At 33.6% G+C, this 17,152-nt stretch overlaps 1 protein-coding gene across 1 annotated transcript in view; it reads left to right on the top strand.

Moving 5' to 3' along the window:
• The window catches only part of COL24A1 (collagen type XXIV alpha 1 chain), a 368,100-nt gene that overhangs the window by 280,467 nt on the left and 70,481 nt on the right, over window positions 1-17,152 (top strand). The window contains exons 39-44 of the mRNA XM_065887776.1: window positions 5,498-5,551; window positions 5,805-5,858; window positions 6,503-6,559; window positions 10,128-10,181; window positions 16,275-16,328; window positions 16,439-16,492. Coding sequence (XP_065743848.1) covers window positions 5,498-5,551; window positions 5,805-5,858; window positions 6,503-6,559; window positions 10,128-10,181; window positions 16,275-16,328; window positions 16,439-16,492 — 327 coding nt within the window. The remainder of the gene's footprint in view (window positions 1-5,497; window positions 5,552-5,804; window positions 5,859-6,502; window positions 6,560-10,127; window positions 10,182-16,274; window positions 16,329-16,438; window positions 16,493-17,152) is intronic.

Below are 17,152 nucleotides of genomic sequence, written 5' to 3'. Positions count from 1 at the left end.
ATGGCTTAGTGGTTTCTGGACATGAAAGAGGAGAGGGGGAAAAGAATCTCAAAATGGAAATAAAATATGAAATAAGGTTTTAAAAAATCAGATTATAACTCCTAAGTAGGAAAGTATATATGCCTTGTACTTGAAATCAGGATTTAATATCTGTATAAAATTATGCTGCCATGGTTGACAAATTGCTTTGAAAATTACTTGAAAATGGGTTTTCTTTATATGCTTGGACTCCACATGCTTATCTGGAGATTATTTTTCTAACCAGCTGTGATAAGTCTCCAAAACATCTACTAATTTTTAATCTTTTGTATGAATTTTACATGATGTTGGGAACAAGGTAGCATGATGCTTTTGAACCTGTAATAGCAAAATTATATTGCTAATATATTTGGACCTGTTCAGAAAATCACAGCAGAAGAGTTGCAAAATATTTAAGAGATTATCCAATTTAGTCTTTTGACTATTTCGTAAACTTATTTACAAAATGCGAATGTATTCACTATCTCCATTTGAATGTCACAAGTGACTTTTCACCAAGGCCTTCTGGAGAGCATTGCATAATCCATCTGTTGTCTGAGGAACATTTCCCTCAGGCTCATTTTAAGTGTTCCATTCCTTACTGCCATCTTACTATTCCAGGTCATTCTTACTTTCTTTTATTTTAATTACTAATATTTTCCTATCTTTGGCTTATGCATTCAGAAACATTATATAATGTGATTGATTTTTAAATATTTTTCCAGTTTTATTGAGATATAATTGACATATAGCATGTATAAGTTTAAGTGTACGGCATAATGCTTTGATTTACATACATCATGAAATGATTATCACAATACGTTTAGTGAATATCCATCATCTCATACAGATATAAAATTAAATAGAAAAAATACATATTTTTCTTTGTGATGAGAACTCTTGGGATTTACTCTCTTAAGTTTCGTATATAACATGTAGTAGTGATAATTATGTTTATCATGTTGTACATATATCCTAAGTACTTATTTATCTTAGAACTAGAAGTTTGTCCCTTTTGACTGTCTTCATCCCGTTTCCCATCCCCTACCCTCCAGCTCTGTTAACCACAAATCTGATCTCTTTTTCTATGAGTTGGGTTTTTTTTTGAAGTATAATTGACTTACAACACTAGAGTAGTTCCTTTTACACAACATAGTGTTCAATATTTCTATACATTTCAAAACAGTCACCACAATAAGTCTAGTTATGTCTAGTTACAATATTGCACATACAAAAATATCACATATTTATTGACTGTATTCTCCACACTGTACATTTCATAACTGTGACTCATTTATCTTGCAACTGGAAAATAGTCTCCCTTACCTATGTCTTTCCTCCTGCCATCACCCTGCCTTCTGGCAACCACCTACTTGTTCTCTGTATCTATAACTCTGTTTTTGTTTTCTGTTTGTCATTTGTTTTGTTTTTTAGATTCTACATATAAGTTATATCACACTGTATTTGTTTGATTTATTTCACTTAGCATAATTACCTCTAGGTCCATCCATGTTGTCACAAATATCACGATTTCATTCTTTTTATGGCTGAGTAATATGCCATAGTATATTTTTACCATATCTTCTTTATCCATTCATCTATTGATGGGCACTTAGGTTGCTTCCATATCTTGGCTATTGTAAACAATGCTGCAATGAACATAGAGGTGCTTACATATTTTCTAATTAGTGTTTTCATTTTCTTTGGATAAATACTTGGGAGTAGAATTGCTGGATTATATGGTAGTTCTATTTTTAATTTTAATTTTTTGAGGAGCCTCCATACTGTTTTCCATAGTGGCTGCACCAATTTATATTCCTACCAACAGTGCACAAGGGTTCCCTTTTCTCCACATCCTCACCAACACGTGTTATTTGTTGTCTTTTTGATAATAGCCATTCTGACAGGTGTGAGGTGATATGTCATTGTGATTTTGATTTTGATTTGCATTTCCCTGATGACTAGTGATGTTGAGCATCTTTTCATGTGTCTGTAGGCTATCTGTATGTCTTCTTTGGAAAAATGTCTGTTTAGATCCTCTGCCCATTTTTAAATTGGGTTGTTTTTTTTGATGTTGAGTTGTATGAGTTCTTTGTATATTTTGGATATTAACCCCCTATCAGATTTATTGTTTGCTACTTCTCCCATTCAGTAGGTGGCCTTTTTGTTTTATTGATAGTTTCCTTGGCTGCACAAAAGCTTTTTTGTTTGATATTGTCTATTTGTTTATTTTTGCTTTTGTTTATTTTGCCTGAGGATACATATCCAAAAAAATATTACTAAGACCAGTGTTAAAGAACACACTGCATATGTTTTCTTCTAGAAGTCTATGGCTTCAGGTCTTACGTTTACATTTACATTTCAGGTCTTCAGGTCTTTAATGAATGTATGGTGTGAGAGTAGTCCAGTTTGATTCTTTTGTATGTAGCTGTCCAGTTTTCTCAGCACCATTTATTGAAGAGGCTGTCTTTTCCCATTGTGTATTCTTGAGGCCTTGGTCATAGATTGATTGCCCATAGAAGTATGGGTTCATTTCTGGACTCTCTATTTTGTTCCATTGATCTATGTGTCTGTTTTTGTGCCTGTACCATACTGTTTTGATTACTGTAGCTTTGTATAGTATTGTTTGAAATCAGGGAGTGTGATACCTCTAGCCTTGTTTTTCTTTCTCAAGCAATCTTGAAACTGATTGAAAAAAATCAGTTTTGGCTATTTGGGGTCTTTTGTGTTTCCATACAAATTTTTAAATTATGTGTTCTAGTTCTGTGAAGAATGCCACTGGTATTTTGATAGATATTGCATCAAATCTGTAGACTGCCTTGGGTAGTATGATCATTTTAACAATATTAATTCTTCCAGTCCATGAACACAGTATATCTTCCCATCTGTTTGTGTTGTTTTCAGTTTCTTTTCTTCAGTGTCTTATAGTTTTCTGAGTACAGGTCTTTTACCTCATTAGTTAGATTTATAATAAAAGTGGTGAGAGTGGGCATCCTTGTCTTGTTCCTGATCTTGGAGGAAATACTTTCAGCTTTTCACCATTGAGTATGATGTTAGCTGTGGGCTTGTAATATGTGGGCTTTATTATGTTGAGATAATGTAATTAACTTTTAATAAACTTGAGAATGAATTGATCCAAAGAGTACTGTCTTCAAAGTAGGCTCCTACTTTGGATTTTCTCTAAAAAGAATAGTCACTTTTTAAATTTTGACACGTTTCCAAACTACCTTCCCAAGAGGTTTCACCAAATTTACATGCCCACCACCAGGAATACTTCATATTAATCCTTTTGATGTTTGCCAATCTGATAAATGAAAAAGTGTATCTCATTTTCTTTCTTACAATTTTCCTGATTGCAACTAAGTAATTTGTATTTTTTTCTCTAGAAATTACCTGTTCATATGCACTTTACATGTTTTTCTATTAGGTTGTTGTCTTTTTCTTAATTTCAATAATACCTTACATAATTTAGATAATATACTTTTGTTAAAGTGTTGCTAATATATTACAAATATATTTCCCTTTCTGTCATTTATCTTTTAATATTGTTTATAGTATCTTTCACTGGACAGAGGTTTTAATTATTACAGTCAAATTTGTCAGTCTTTTTGTTTACATTCTAGGTTTTATTTGTTCATTAGAAATGACTTCCCTACATAAAGTGCATAAAAATATTCTCCCATATCCTTCTTCTAATATTTTTATAGCTTTATTTTTACCCTTAACCCTTTTAAAGCATACAGAGTTTTTGTTTTGTTTTGTTTGCTATGATATAAGTTGTAAAGGACTAATTTTTCTTTTTCCCAAATTCTTAGCCAGTTGTCGCAATGCTATTTATTTATTTAAATTTATTTATTTATCTATTTATTTATGGCTGCTTTGGGCCTTCGTTGCTGTGCGCAGCTTTTTCTAGTTGCAGTGAGCAGAGGCTACTCTTTGTTGTGGTGCGTGGACTTCTCATTGTGGTGGCTTCTCTTGCTGCAGAGCACGGGCTCTAGGTGTGTGGGCTTCAGTAGTTGTGGCACACAGGCTTAGTTGTTCCACAGCCTGTGGGATCTTCCCGGACCAGGGCTGGAACCCATGTCCCCTGCATTGGCAGGTGGATTCTTAACCACTGTGCCACCAGGGAAGCCCCAATACTATTTTATAAACAATCTATTTCCCACTTTTCTGAAATGCTACCCTTACTGTAAGCTACTCTTAAATAATGGTCTGTTTTCACTTCTTTTCTCGATTTTTTAGTGTGTTCCTAGGTCAGTACCACACCATTTAAATAACTGTATCATTACAGTATCATTTGAGATCTATTAGGGCAAATACTTCATGATTTATATTTCTGAAAAGTTTGGCTCTTACTATGATCTTTTTCCTCTTTCATGTGAACTTCAGAATCAACTTAGCAAGTTCCTTTAATATTGAATCATTCACTGTAGAAACACCATATGTCTTTTTATTTACTTATACCTTGTATATCCTTCAATAAAGTTTTGTTATTTCCTTTATCTCTGTTCTTAACATCTATCTTATTAGGTTCATTGTTAGCTTCTTATAGATTTTGTTGTTTTTAAGGTAATCCTTTTTCTATTACATCTTCTAATTATGCTGTGTAAAATACCTTTTTAAAAAAACTTTATATTCATTTGAATGAATTTTGATGATTCTCAGGGTTCTTTAGGTAAATAATGGTATCATCTCATATTTATTATCCTTACTTATTACATTGATTAGAACTTCTGGTTAGTGTAGTATTTGGCTAGTCACATACTTATTCTGTGCCTTAACTTCCTTATCTCCTATTTATTTTGGGACTCAAATAGGAGAGTTGATAGGGAAACTTTGATAATATTAAAGATAGGACATTTTTAAGAGTGTTATTTTTGCTTTTTTCAGTTGTCTGAGTTATCTTTTCAGTAGTTTAGGAACATTTACAGATTTGCCTTTAACTTACATGTTTCCTCATCTGTGTGATATTGATAATAAGAGTAATTAATAGGTTAAGTATTATACATAAGTTGTCAACCAATTCTATTTTAACAACTTTGACCAGAGCTGAAACTGTGTTCATCAGAGCATCTGAAACTAGCAGTGAGTAGTGTTCTTGATCCTATCATAACAATACTAAAAACTATCAGAATTCACTCTAGTATTTAGCGATGCATGTTTACCACAAACTTTGACAGATACAAACTATATTTCCAAGAATTTGCTGGAAGCCTACAGCATTCTGGCAACTGAAAGTATTTATCTTAATATGATTAAGGATGTTCATACCAGAAGTAAACCAAAGAAACATATTTTTGTGGAACTTACGTGGTTCAGAAGTAAAATAAGATGAAAGTTGGAGAATTATGTTTTGTTTTCCCATTTCAGACTAGGTGAAATATCATACCTTAAAAATCTAAATTTTAAATAATAGGAATACAAGGTTAATGATTTAAACAATTGTCTGTTTTCTTTCTAACGTTTACTTTGTTTTTAGGGACAGTTAGGATTGATGGGACCTTCTGGAGAACCAGGAATTCCAGGATATAGGGTAAGCATTTCTAATTGGAAATAAGAAGTGTATATTTTTATAAAAACATTCCATGAAGATGTCATCCCAAATATACAAACTCGATGAAATTTCCTGATAAACCTTTCTAACATATTTGGGTCTCATGCCCCTGTAGAGTGAATCCTGTTCTTCTTTCAGAATAGTGCAATATCTAATAGTGTGGCCATAATGGTATTAGGTAGAGCACATACAAATGATATGGAGACTGTCTACTTACTTGTCCTTCTGGTAGGGCCATGAAGGTCAACCAGGACTTTCTGGGTTGCCAGGACCTAAAGGAGAAAAGGTGTGTATGAATATATTGACTTATTTATCATAAAATTAAATACTGAATTCATGTGTTCTTTCTGAAAGTATGTATGGAAACATTTTCAAAGAATAAAAAAAGCACTTTAAACTTGGGAAGTATTATAAATTCTGGAAGAAAAATAAATATCAAGGGGCAAAAACTTAAACAAATTATTAAAAAGTCTTTGATAGGTTGTTTCAAGATTGAGGTGAAATGATATATGTTATAGTACTTAGCAATCTGTAAAAGTTTGTAAAACTAATATTAATTGCTGAAAGCGATTGTGAGACTATAGATTAAATGACTAACTATATACATTTATAGTAAAATTTTTTATGAATTAAGAATAACTGCAGCAGTACTCTTCTTGGTTTGTAGTATCATTGGAAAACAGACACTTTGAGAAAATTAGTAAAGTGCTTTTTATGTAATTAAAGCAGAATGACACTTCCAAAGAGAACCATGTATGAATTACAACCATGTATAAATTATCATGTGCTAAGTTTTGTAGATAAAAGTTTTTCATTTAAAAAAGATAAAACCAGATTGCATATTTTATAACATATTAGGAAATAATAGGCTTCGTATTTCAAAGTTTATTTTATTAATTTAGTTTTGTTTATAAATCATCTTCATCATAGGGTTATCCAGGAGAAGATAACACAGTCCTAGGACCACCTGGGCCTCGAGGTGAACCAGTAGGTTTTTCCTAAAATTATTTTGATGTTTTAAGATAAAACACAGTTACTACAATAGATTCACAACACCAATTACATCTTTTCAAGGAGTTTTATTTAGTTACTTTTATAACATGGTTTTATACAAGAGCACTATTTGCAGTAATCTGCAATTTTATAATCTAAATATATAATCAATTTTATTATCTAAATATAAAAACTGTTTATATTCAGGTCAAGATCCTTAGCATAGTATAGAAGTTTAAAACAGTAACTTTCCAAATCTAATTTGTGGCATTAAATGCATGATAACAACTTTTTTACAGAGATTATCAAAAAATCACATACTCTAGACATTTAGGGCAGATACTTCTTTATACATCAAATTCAGATTTATTTCTAACGGATTTTTAAAAATCTGATCTGTATCCTTTCCTATAGTAGTTTACACACAGTTACCAAATGATTTCAAAACTCATCTAACCAGTTATTAGAGCCACTGTTCTTTAAAGATTATCAGTCTATAGTCTTCTAATAAACATTGTAAAGACTAGCTGTAACCATGATATTTTTAAAGTAGCTATTTTGTCTTTGATTATCTGAATAACTGTCTCTGTTCATGTTTGATTAAAACAGTCTTAAAGTCTATATGTAAATTAAATGGGTAAAACAAAAATGCCTAGTTCACAGAAATAAATATAATTGGTTAAATTTTCCATACTTCACATGATATAATATAGGATAAAAGAATCCTAAAACAGAAGAATCAAAATATATAGTCGCTCCTGATATTTTGATCTGACTCTTTGGAGATGGTTGAAAGGTATACTTTGTTTTAGAAACAGGAAAGATTCTAGAGTTTTTCTCATAAAATCAAGCCAACTCATATAGAGGCAAACTCATCTAATAAGAATATATAAAATTCTTTATCAGAAACGATCAACAAAATGAAAAGACACCTTCTGAATAAAGAAAATACTTTCAAATAATATAACCAATAAGGGGCTAATATCCAAAATATATAAGCATTTCATTACAACTCAACAGCAAAAAAACAAACAACCCAATTAAAAAATGAGCAGAAGACCTAAATAGACATTTTTCCAAAGAAGACATACAGATGGCCAACAGGCACATGAAATGTTGCTCAACATCACTAATCATCAGGGAAATGCAAATCAAAACCACAATGAGATATCACCTCACACCTGTCAGAATGGCTATCATCAAAAAGACCACAAATTACAAATGTTGGTGAGGATGTGGAGAAAAGGGAACCTTGTGCACTGTTGGTGGGAATGTAAATTGGTGCAGCCACTGTGCAAACAGTATGGAGGTTTCTCAAAAAACTAGAAATAGCACTACCATATGAGCCAGCAATTCCATTCCTGGGTATATATCCAGAAAAAAAATAGAAACTCTAATCAGAAAAGATATGTGCACCCCAATGTCCATTGCAGCAATGTTTACAATTACCAAGATAATGAAAGCAACCTAAGTGTCCATCAACAGATGAACTGATAAAGAAGATGTAGCATGTGTGTGTGTATATATATATAGTGTATCTGTGTATATATGTAGTATGTGGAGATTATTGTGCTAAGTGAAATAAATCAGACAGAGAAAGACAAATGCTGTATGACATCACTTATATGTGGAATCTAAAAATGAAACAAAATAGTGAATAGAATACAACAAAAAAGAAGCAGACTCACAGATATAAAGAGCAAACTAGGGGTTACCAGTGGGGAGGGAGAAGTGGGGAGAGGCAAGATAGGTTTAGGGGATTAAAAGGTACAAGCTGCCATGTATAAAATAAATAAGCTACAAGGATATATTGTATGACACAGGGAATATAGCCAACATTTTATAATTACTATAAATGGAATATAACCTTTAAAAATTGTGAATCACTATGTTGTACACCTGAAACTTACATAATATTGTATATCAAGTATACCTCAGTTGAAGAAAAAGAATTCCAAGTTACCCCAAAACTTATGTAAATTTAGGAAATAAATCATTAAGAGATGGAATGATACTTTTTAAATTCTTTATCAAATGTATTCTAGTCTCTCTAAACCTCTGAGAGACAAAAATATGGAAATTGTGCAGAAATGTACAATGGAATATTAACTCAGCCATAAAACAGAATGAAATAATGCCATTTGCAGCAACATGAATGGACCTAGAGATTGTCATACTGAGTGAAGTAATTCAGATAAAGACAAATATATGATATCACTTATATGTGGAATCTAAAAAAAATGATACAAATGAACTTATTTACAAAACAGAAATAGAGTCACAGATGTAGAAAACAAACTTATGATTACCAGGGGGGAAAGCAGGGGGAGGGGGGCAGATAAACTGGGAGACTGAGATTGACATGTACACACCACTGTATATAAAACAGATATAACTAATAAGGACTGTACAGCACAGGGAACTTTTCTCAATACTCTGTAATGACCTATATGAGAAAAGAATCTAAAAAAGAGTGGATATATGTATATGTATAACTGAGTCACTTTGCTGTACAGCAGAAATTAACACAACATTGTAAATCAACTATACTCCAGTAAAATTTTTTTTTTTTAAGTAAATGGTAAAATGTGGGCAAGTGAAGCATAGTAGTGCTTGTTTTCCCCAGATTCCGGTATTCCAGGGTCAAAGAATGTCACTGAAATATAATAAATGTATTAAAAGTCTAGTATAACGATGGTCATTTTATCTAGTAGGTGTGAAAATTAATCCAAGAATATTCTAAATAATTAAAGCAGAGTCAGAGATTATTGTCTTTACATTATGTCTAATATCTTTATCCACACAGGAGTAAGTTAAAATTTATCCATTAATGGTCCATAATAAATTTTAGGGTTTTGCTAATAATTTCAATTTAAGTTTCTTTTCAAACAGTAGGTCCTAATATGTGATAATTGATTTTTCAAGCACATTTTAGAGTAGATAATTTGAACATCTTATCATATCAAAGATTTTATATTAGGAATGTTTAGAAAAAGTTAAAAGTAGAAGTTTATTAGTTTCTGCCTTAAGGATTAAAATGAATAAATGTAATTTCTTTTAGGTTAATTTATATCTTAATAATTAGAATTTCACAGAGTAAAGAATAAATAATATAATTTCTAATGAAGAATGGTAAAGTAAGATTAGCTATTAGATACTTTGTAAAAGATGATTAAAGATAATATTTTCTAATTAATGGAGTTAATTAAGTGACTGGTCCTGCTTAAATTTTTTTCAATCATTTTAACATTAAGTAAAAATGCAAGTTACTTTGATATCTTATATAACATACTTTACTCATCTGAAAATTCACATTGTTTGGACTTCATTTTTTCAATATTTTTTCTAGCAGAATCATTATGAGATTCTCTTTAAATAATTCAGTGCTTATGAAGTTCTTGGTGTCACTAAAATCCAATCCTTTGAAATTATGTAGTGGAACTAAACAAACTGTTGTACATTTGGTTTCATATTTTTAGGGAAAAATATTCCACATTAACTGTATCATCTGCATTCACAAGTACTTAGACCCATTGATTGTTTTTGCCTGTGGTCTCTGTAGGGCCCAATGGGGGAACAAGGAGAGAGAGGAGAGCCTGGAGCAGAGGGATATAAGGTAATTACTGTAAATTTCACACCTTGCTTCTAAATTTGAATAGGGTTCTCTGTGGTTCTGCTCAGTTGCAAATGAAAATAAGCATCATTGAGATAATTAGTAATGTCTTATGTTTTGGATCCCAGAAGAAGCTCTTTGTATTTTCTGTTCCTTCTTTCTAAAATTACCATCATCTCCTTCCACTGCTGCTTCTTCTCATCATTCAGCTCTCAACCGAAATGTTACTTTCTGAGAGGCCCTCTCTAACTGTCCTTTCTGTCTGTCACTTTATATCTCATTACATTTAATGCTATCTTACCACCTTTTTATACACTTGGGGTTTTTTTATCATCTATATTCCCCCAACAAAATATAAGATCCATGAGAATAAGACTCTTGTCTTTTTCATCATTATATCCCCAGTTTCTAGAACACAGAGTTCCTGGTATATAATAGAAATTCATTAAAAGAGTTGTCAAATGGATGGATAAATGCCATTATATTCTTATGTCAATTCTTATCCTCTTCGATTCTTAGAAGGATTTTAAGAGACCAGCTTTATCAGCTCAAATTATATTAGGCTATGTATAGAATTTATTCAGTGTCATTATTTATTAGCATATTTGTGTTGAGCATGTTCTGTATTCCTGCCCTATATCTCGTCCCTTTCTGTTTATAATGTCATATGCTAAACAAAATGGTCATTTGCTAACTCTCTCCCTATAGTTCTTGTCTTATTCCTTCGCTCACAACATTCTCTGCCTGCTCAAAAAATTATGTAATCTTTACTTACATAAATCCTGTCTGTCCTTTATAATCTAATTCAAACTCCCTTTTCCCCTGTCTACACTAACAGCAATCTTTCCCTCTTCTGTAGTCCTATAGTATTTATTGTTGATGGAAGTCGTTCGGTACAAATATTTTACAATCTTCTGCTACTATAGTTTTTGCTAATTATTTTTAATGTGAAGCTATCTTAGATTCTCAATTTGAATATGACTTTTTAAAAATTAATTAATTAATTTACTTTATTTTTGGCTGCATTGGGTCTTCGTTGCTGTGTGCGGGCTTTCTCTAGTTGCAGCGAGCGGGGGCTACTCTTCATTGCGGTGCACGGGCTTCTCGTTGCCATGGCTTCTCGTGTTGCAGAGCAGGGGCTCTAGGCGCTCAGGCTCAGTAGTTGTGGCTCCCGGGCTCTAGAGTGCAGGCTCAGTAGTTGTGGCACATGGGCTTAGTTGCTCCACAGCATGTGGGACCTTCCCGAACCAGGGCTCGAACCCGTGTCCCCTGCATTTGCAGGCAGATTCTAAACCACTGTGCCACCAGGCAAGTCCTGAATATGACTTCTTTCCTTCTTGTACAGTGTCTTGTTTTGAGCCCTGTACATAATAGTATATAATATGTATGTAAACATAATTCATTTTTAACAATGAATTGATGGGTTATTTGATCCAACATATACCTTTCTATGTAAAATTTCTGTGATCATGTCTGCAATGAAGACTTAGATTGCCAGATTGAAGGGACAAGCTGGTAGGTAGATAATTATCATTAATACACTGATTTATCTCAGGCTTGAAATCTGAAAAATCAACTTTCACTTCCCAAAACTCTCTTTGAAACAAATGTTGAAGGTGGTTCTAAATGTTTGTGAAATTCTGGGTATGGCCATCTTATATTTTTTTCTATTTTCAGAGGAACATTTTTTAGAAGATTTTATATGTTCTGTCTCCAATTTACATAACATTTGTATCTACAATGTTTCCTAATGCAAGGAATCCAAATAGATTTACTTGAAATTAGCTTTTCTTGGGGTTGAGAAACCAACCCACTGCTTCCAGCATAATTTGAGAAGTTTCTTAAACTTCTTTAACTTTTTCTGTGCATAACTTCTCCACACAGTCTCAGGAAAATCAGGTTCTAATAATACCTTCTTTTGGCCTCTACCAACTACAGTCAGTAGCTACATCAGCGAATCTATTGGCAAACAAACAATTAACTATTCTATTGGGAGAAGAAAAGAATCTCTTCACCTGGCTAGGAAAAGAAACATCCTGCCCCCATTTTTCTAGATAGTCATACATTCTTCAGAAATCCTTCATCAGAGGAAAACTTTTCCCTAGGCTCGTTATGGAATCTGTTTTTCCTTCTTCATTCCATAAATAGTCCTGATTAAGTCTTCAATTGTGGATGTTTCATGAGCTAGTGTGAGCCACGTTTTCCTTTCTGTCTTATTCCATCCTGTTCCTTAGGCTTTAGGAGTCATTCTATCATTTGTTGATAGATCTATTTTAAAAAGCCATTTAGTGCCAGACAATCACAGTAACTTTAGTGCTTAGACATCTCAAAGTCACGAAATACCTACACTTGTCCCCTTCCATGTTTTTCCAAGCACAAGTTTGATTCATACAGGGGAACCATGCTTTATTTAGAGTTAGATTATTCTGTTGTAGCTTTAGGTGATATTGTTAAATGTTTGCTTTTCTATATGGGCATTGTAGACACTATCATTTCACTCTAGTAAACTGATGGTCAGAATTATTGTCAATCTTTTTTTAATTGTGCTAAAATGCACATAACATAAAATTTACCATTTTAACCATTTTAAATTGTACAATTCAGAGACACTTAGTGTTGTATATTGGCAATATTGTACAACCATCACACACTGCCTAATTCCAGAACATTTTCATCACCCTGAAGAGGAAGCCCCATGCCCATTAAAGTTACTTTCCTTCTCCCAACCTCTGACAACCACTACTCTTCTTTCTATCTCTATTGATTTACCTATTCTGTATATTTCATATAAATGGAATCATACAATGTATAACCTTTTGTGTCTGGCTTCTTTCACTTTACATAATGTTTTGAAGGTTCATCTATGTTGTAGAATGTATCAATTCTTCATTCCTTTTTATGGTTGAATAATCACCAAGCTTTTAAAAACACTTTCATGTTCACAAATATTCTTACCGTTGTGGTGAAACTCTTGTGGTGAATGATTATCCTCTTGGAGAAAAAAGAAATGGAATGGGTAATGAAAATTTTGTTCCCATTTGGCTATGAACAATTGAAAGACATTTTGTAATCCTTCCCACCATCCTTTGTTCTTTTTTCCTCTTGAAGAAAGTGAAAATCACAGAAGTCAAGTGTCTTGCTCATTATCATCAGTAAATCATTATTAGGCATCATTGTATATGACACATTTTATGTGTTACATATAATTAAATCTCTGGTCCCTTCAGCATATATTTTAGTATCTGCTATGGATTGGGAGCTATGAATGTAACATGGGGCACCCAAGACACAGTCCCTGACTCCGTGGACATCACATACACAAGATAAGAATATTTAATCAGTACAAAAGCAGATATAGTGAAATCGCTGTCATCCAGAAAACTATACATCACATAGGTCAAGATAAATTCACTTGAGGCTTGAGAGAGAGTCAGAGGACATGGTATGAATAAGAATACTATAATGTCAACATTCACTTTTTAAAGATATGAGCAGAAACACATAGATTAAGTCAGGCTAAACTAATGTGAGCCAACCCTAGAAATACACTGAATAAATTATGTACTGTCTTAAACTCCTTTTTACTTTGGTTTGGCAAAGGTCATAGAATTTTTTGCATACAATAAAATAACAACTAAATCCTCACTTGGCCTTCATTCCTTAGCATCAGACATACATATCCAAATAGCTATTGGACATCATCACAGAAAACACAGCATGTCCCAAACCATAGTATTATCATCCTGTCCAAATGTGATCCTCCTCTTTTTGTCCTTAGTTCAGTGAATAGTACCACCAGACATCCAGATGTCTAGTAAATGAATCTTCCCTCTTTCTATCTCCCTCTGTCTCTCTTGCTTTCTCTTTCCTCCCTCCTCTCCCTCCTCTTTCTCTCCTTTCTCTATCCTCTCATTTCTCAACTTCAATTGGCCACTTCATTTGACCTCTTAAATACCTCTGGAGTCTATCCACTTTGCCCTACTTTAGTTTAGGCTTTCATCATTTTTTGCCTGAATTAGTTTAGTAGCTTACTAACTAGACTCCCTATCCTCAGTCATAGCCCTCTCAAATCCATTCTCCACTTAACATGTTGTGTTAGATCAACCTCCATTTATTCTCCTATGCTGTTTCCTCTGCAGAACGCCTTCCTTTTACTTTACTGCCTGGAACACTCATCCTTTAAAATTCAGCTTATTATCACTTCCCATATAAAATCCTCTCCAAGCTCCCCTTGGCCATCCAACTCATCTCACCACTAATATCATCAGGAAAAATCAGTCACTTCCTGTAATCTTGCCCATGTAGCTTTATAATAATATTAGAAAAGACCTAATATTTATAATTTTTACCACTGCAGAAAAACAGTCTGTCAATTTTTATTGGGGTGGAAAGGACCAAAGGAATTATAGTGAAGCTCCTAGAAAACAGGTTTGGTTTTCGTAAGATTTGTATCCAAACATCACAAAGCCAAGAGAGGCAGTTGACTATTCTATGATCATTCTAAAAAAGTCTCTGTAAAACTACAGATAGAGTGGTGGCAAAACCATAATAGGCCATGATGGTTTTAAGTTTTGTAGTTTACTCAGTATACTTACTCTCACTTCACTTTGTAACCCCAGCTTTTCACCAGTTGCTTCTCTCCTGAGAGGGGTTAATAAGTGACCTACAATAATCATATTTACTTGAACAAAGCTCCCTCTTGATTGACCTGATTCTGTTACTTTTGCTGACTCTGTTGGTAAAGGTCATGTGTAGTAATCATCTTCTCTTTAGTTATGGCTGTGTGCTATATAGAAAGCTTTCCAAAATAACCTTTCTGTCTTGCAACTGTTCTCCCCTTAAACAGGATTCATTTACTTTATCAGGAATTTGAATCTTAAAACCATGACCATTTGCCTCACAGAATGCAAACAAAGAAGGCTTCAACTGATCTTTCTGTGAGAATAAATATTATTAGCCTTAAGTATGTAATCCCTTCTTCTCCTAGCCCAGAAAAAGGAGATGAGCCTAATAACTGTCCTTCCTATGGCATTCTTTCTGTAATACACAGAAAGAAAGGAATCTGAAGTGAAGAGGACAGTAGGGAAGGGGATAAAAGAAATTACGTGTGGAATTCTTCCTACCTAACTCTCACCTGACATGCCCCTAGTATTACATGTGGAATTCTTCCTACATAACTCTCACCTGACATGCCCCTAGTATTACGTGTGGAATTCTTCCTACATAACTCTCACCTGACATGCCCCTAGTTTGTTGCTAGTTTCTGTTTACACACTTGAAAGGTGTAAAAATGTGGTAGGCCAGCATTCCTTCCTAGGAGAACTGGGGTGATGACAGATCGCCGAAGTCAGAATCACTTGATGTCTTGGCATATGCAGTAACGACTACCAGTCTTAAGCCCAGTAAATCTACTATCTAAATGGCTGTGACCTTAGTTTGTAAAAATGGAGACCATAGTACACTGGAAAAGGGTTGATAAAAGACATTTGTTCTCAAACTCTTTATTCATTCGTTATTTGCTCTATTAGTTTCCTGAGGCTGCCATAACAAATTACCATAGACCAGGTGGCTTAAAACAACAGAAATTTATTCTCTCACGGTTGTGGAGGCCAGAAATCCAAAAGCAAGATTCAGCAGGGTTGTGCTCCCACCGTAGGCTCTAGGGAAGAATCCTTTCTTGCTTCTTCCAGTTTCTAGTGGCTAACAACTTCCCTTGTGGCTACATCACTCCTTTAGGGCCCACATGGATAATCCAAGATAATCTCCTTCTAAGACCCTTAATTTAATGATATTTGCAAAGACCCTTTTCTCCAAATAAGATCACATTCACAGTTTCTGAGGATTAGGGCATAGACATCTTTTGATGGGCCACCATTCAACCTATATGGGAAAAAAAAAACAACTCTACACTCTTTCTCAGTCATCATTATATCCAGTGGCTATTATGTTCTATACTCTTTCCAAGAGAGACGCATAATCTCTATAATATTTAAATTGAATTCTGCAACATTTTGCTACCACTTTAAGTGATACTACTCTATTCTCTAAGTCACATGTCTTTATTTATTCTAATAATATAACCTTTTTTATTCATAGGGTCACATGGGTATACCAGGACCAAGAGGTGCCACTGGACAACAAGGGCCCCCAGTATGTTTTGAAAGCATTCTTTGTAATTCTGGCATTTAAAAACATTAATGTTAACATATCTTATTTGGTGTCTGCTTTATATGTGATTTCTGTTTTGGCTCCTATTAAAGGGTGAGCCAGGTGACCGGGGTGAACAAGGACTAAAAGGAGAGAGAGGATCTGAAGTAAGTTGAAATCATTTAAGACAATTTGTAACTTATTGCTGGCTTGAGAAAACAGGGGCACAAGGAGTTGCTGTTCATTGTAACTTGAATGATCATTTATTCTTTCAGAGCAAGAATCACCACAGGCCTCTAAACAGGGTGTTTGTCAATAATTGTGCTAAAACATCATTATTGATTAATTCGTGTGTTTCGACTGCCATCCAAAGTTCCCTTCACCAGCAGACTACTCTGGCTTTGAGAAAATTGCCTAGAGTTGTCCCAGACTAATTGTCCTTCCTTAGGGTTTCAGGCAGAAATATCAACTAGCCTTAAAACCAGCACTGCAGAGCAAAATTTTAGCAGTCATACCTATTTAGTTGCTGTAGTAAGGTAGGGGTAGAAATAGTTTAACTATATGACACAGACTCACAATTGGTTTAAAAGATTTGTTTTCCATAACACAAGTCAATTATTTGTTATCAGGCGAACTAAAAATCTGTTGAGTTATTGAATTTAGCCACCTCTTTCCCTATATACCAATAAACGTTGCCTCAATCTTATGTAACAACTGGATTTGTAATTTGTACCATCACTTCATTGCTGCCCTACTTTTCATGGCATTCTGACTTTACCTTCTACTGATTTAAAATTAAATTCTTTAGAAAATGTACTGTATTTTAA

The sequence above is a fragment of the Phocoena phocoena genome, chromosome 1 (assembly GCF_963924675.1).
Source record: "Phocoena phocoena chromosome 1, mPhoPho1.1, whole genome shotgun sequence".
Classification (NCBI taxonomy): Eukaryota; Metazoa; Chordata; class Mammalia; order Artiodactyla; family Phocoenidae; genus Phocoena; species Phocoena phocoena.
This window is presented reverse-complemented; position numbering and strand designations above follow the sequence as displayed.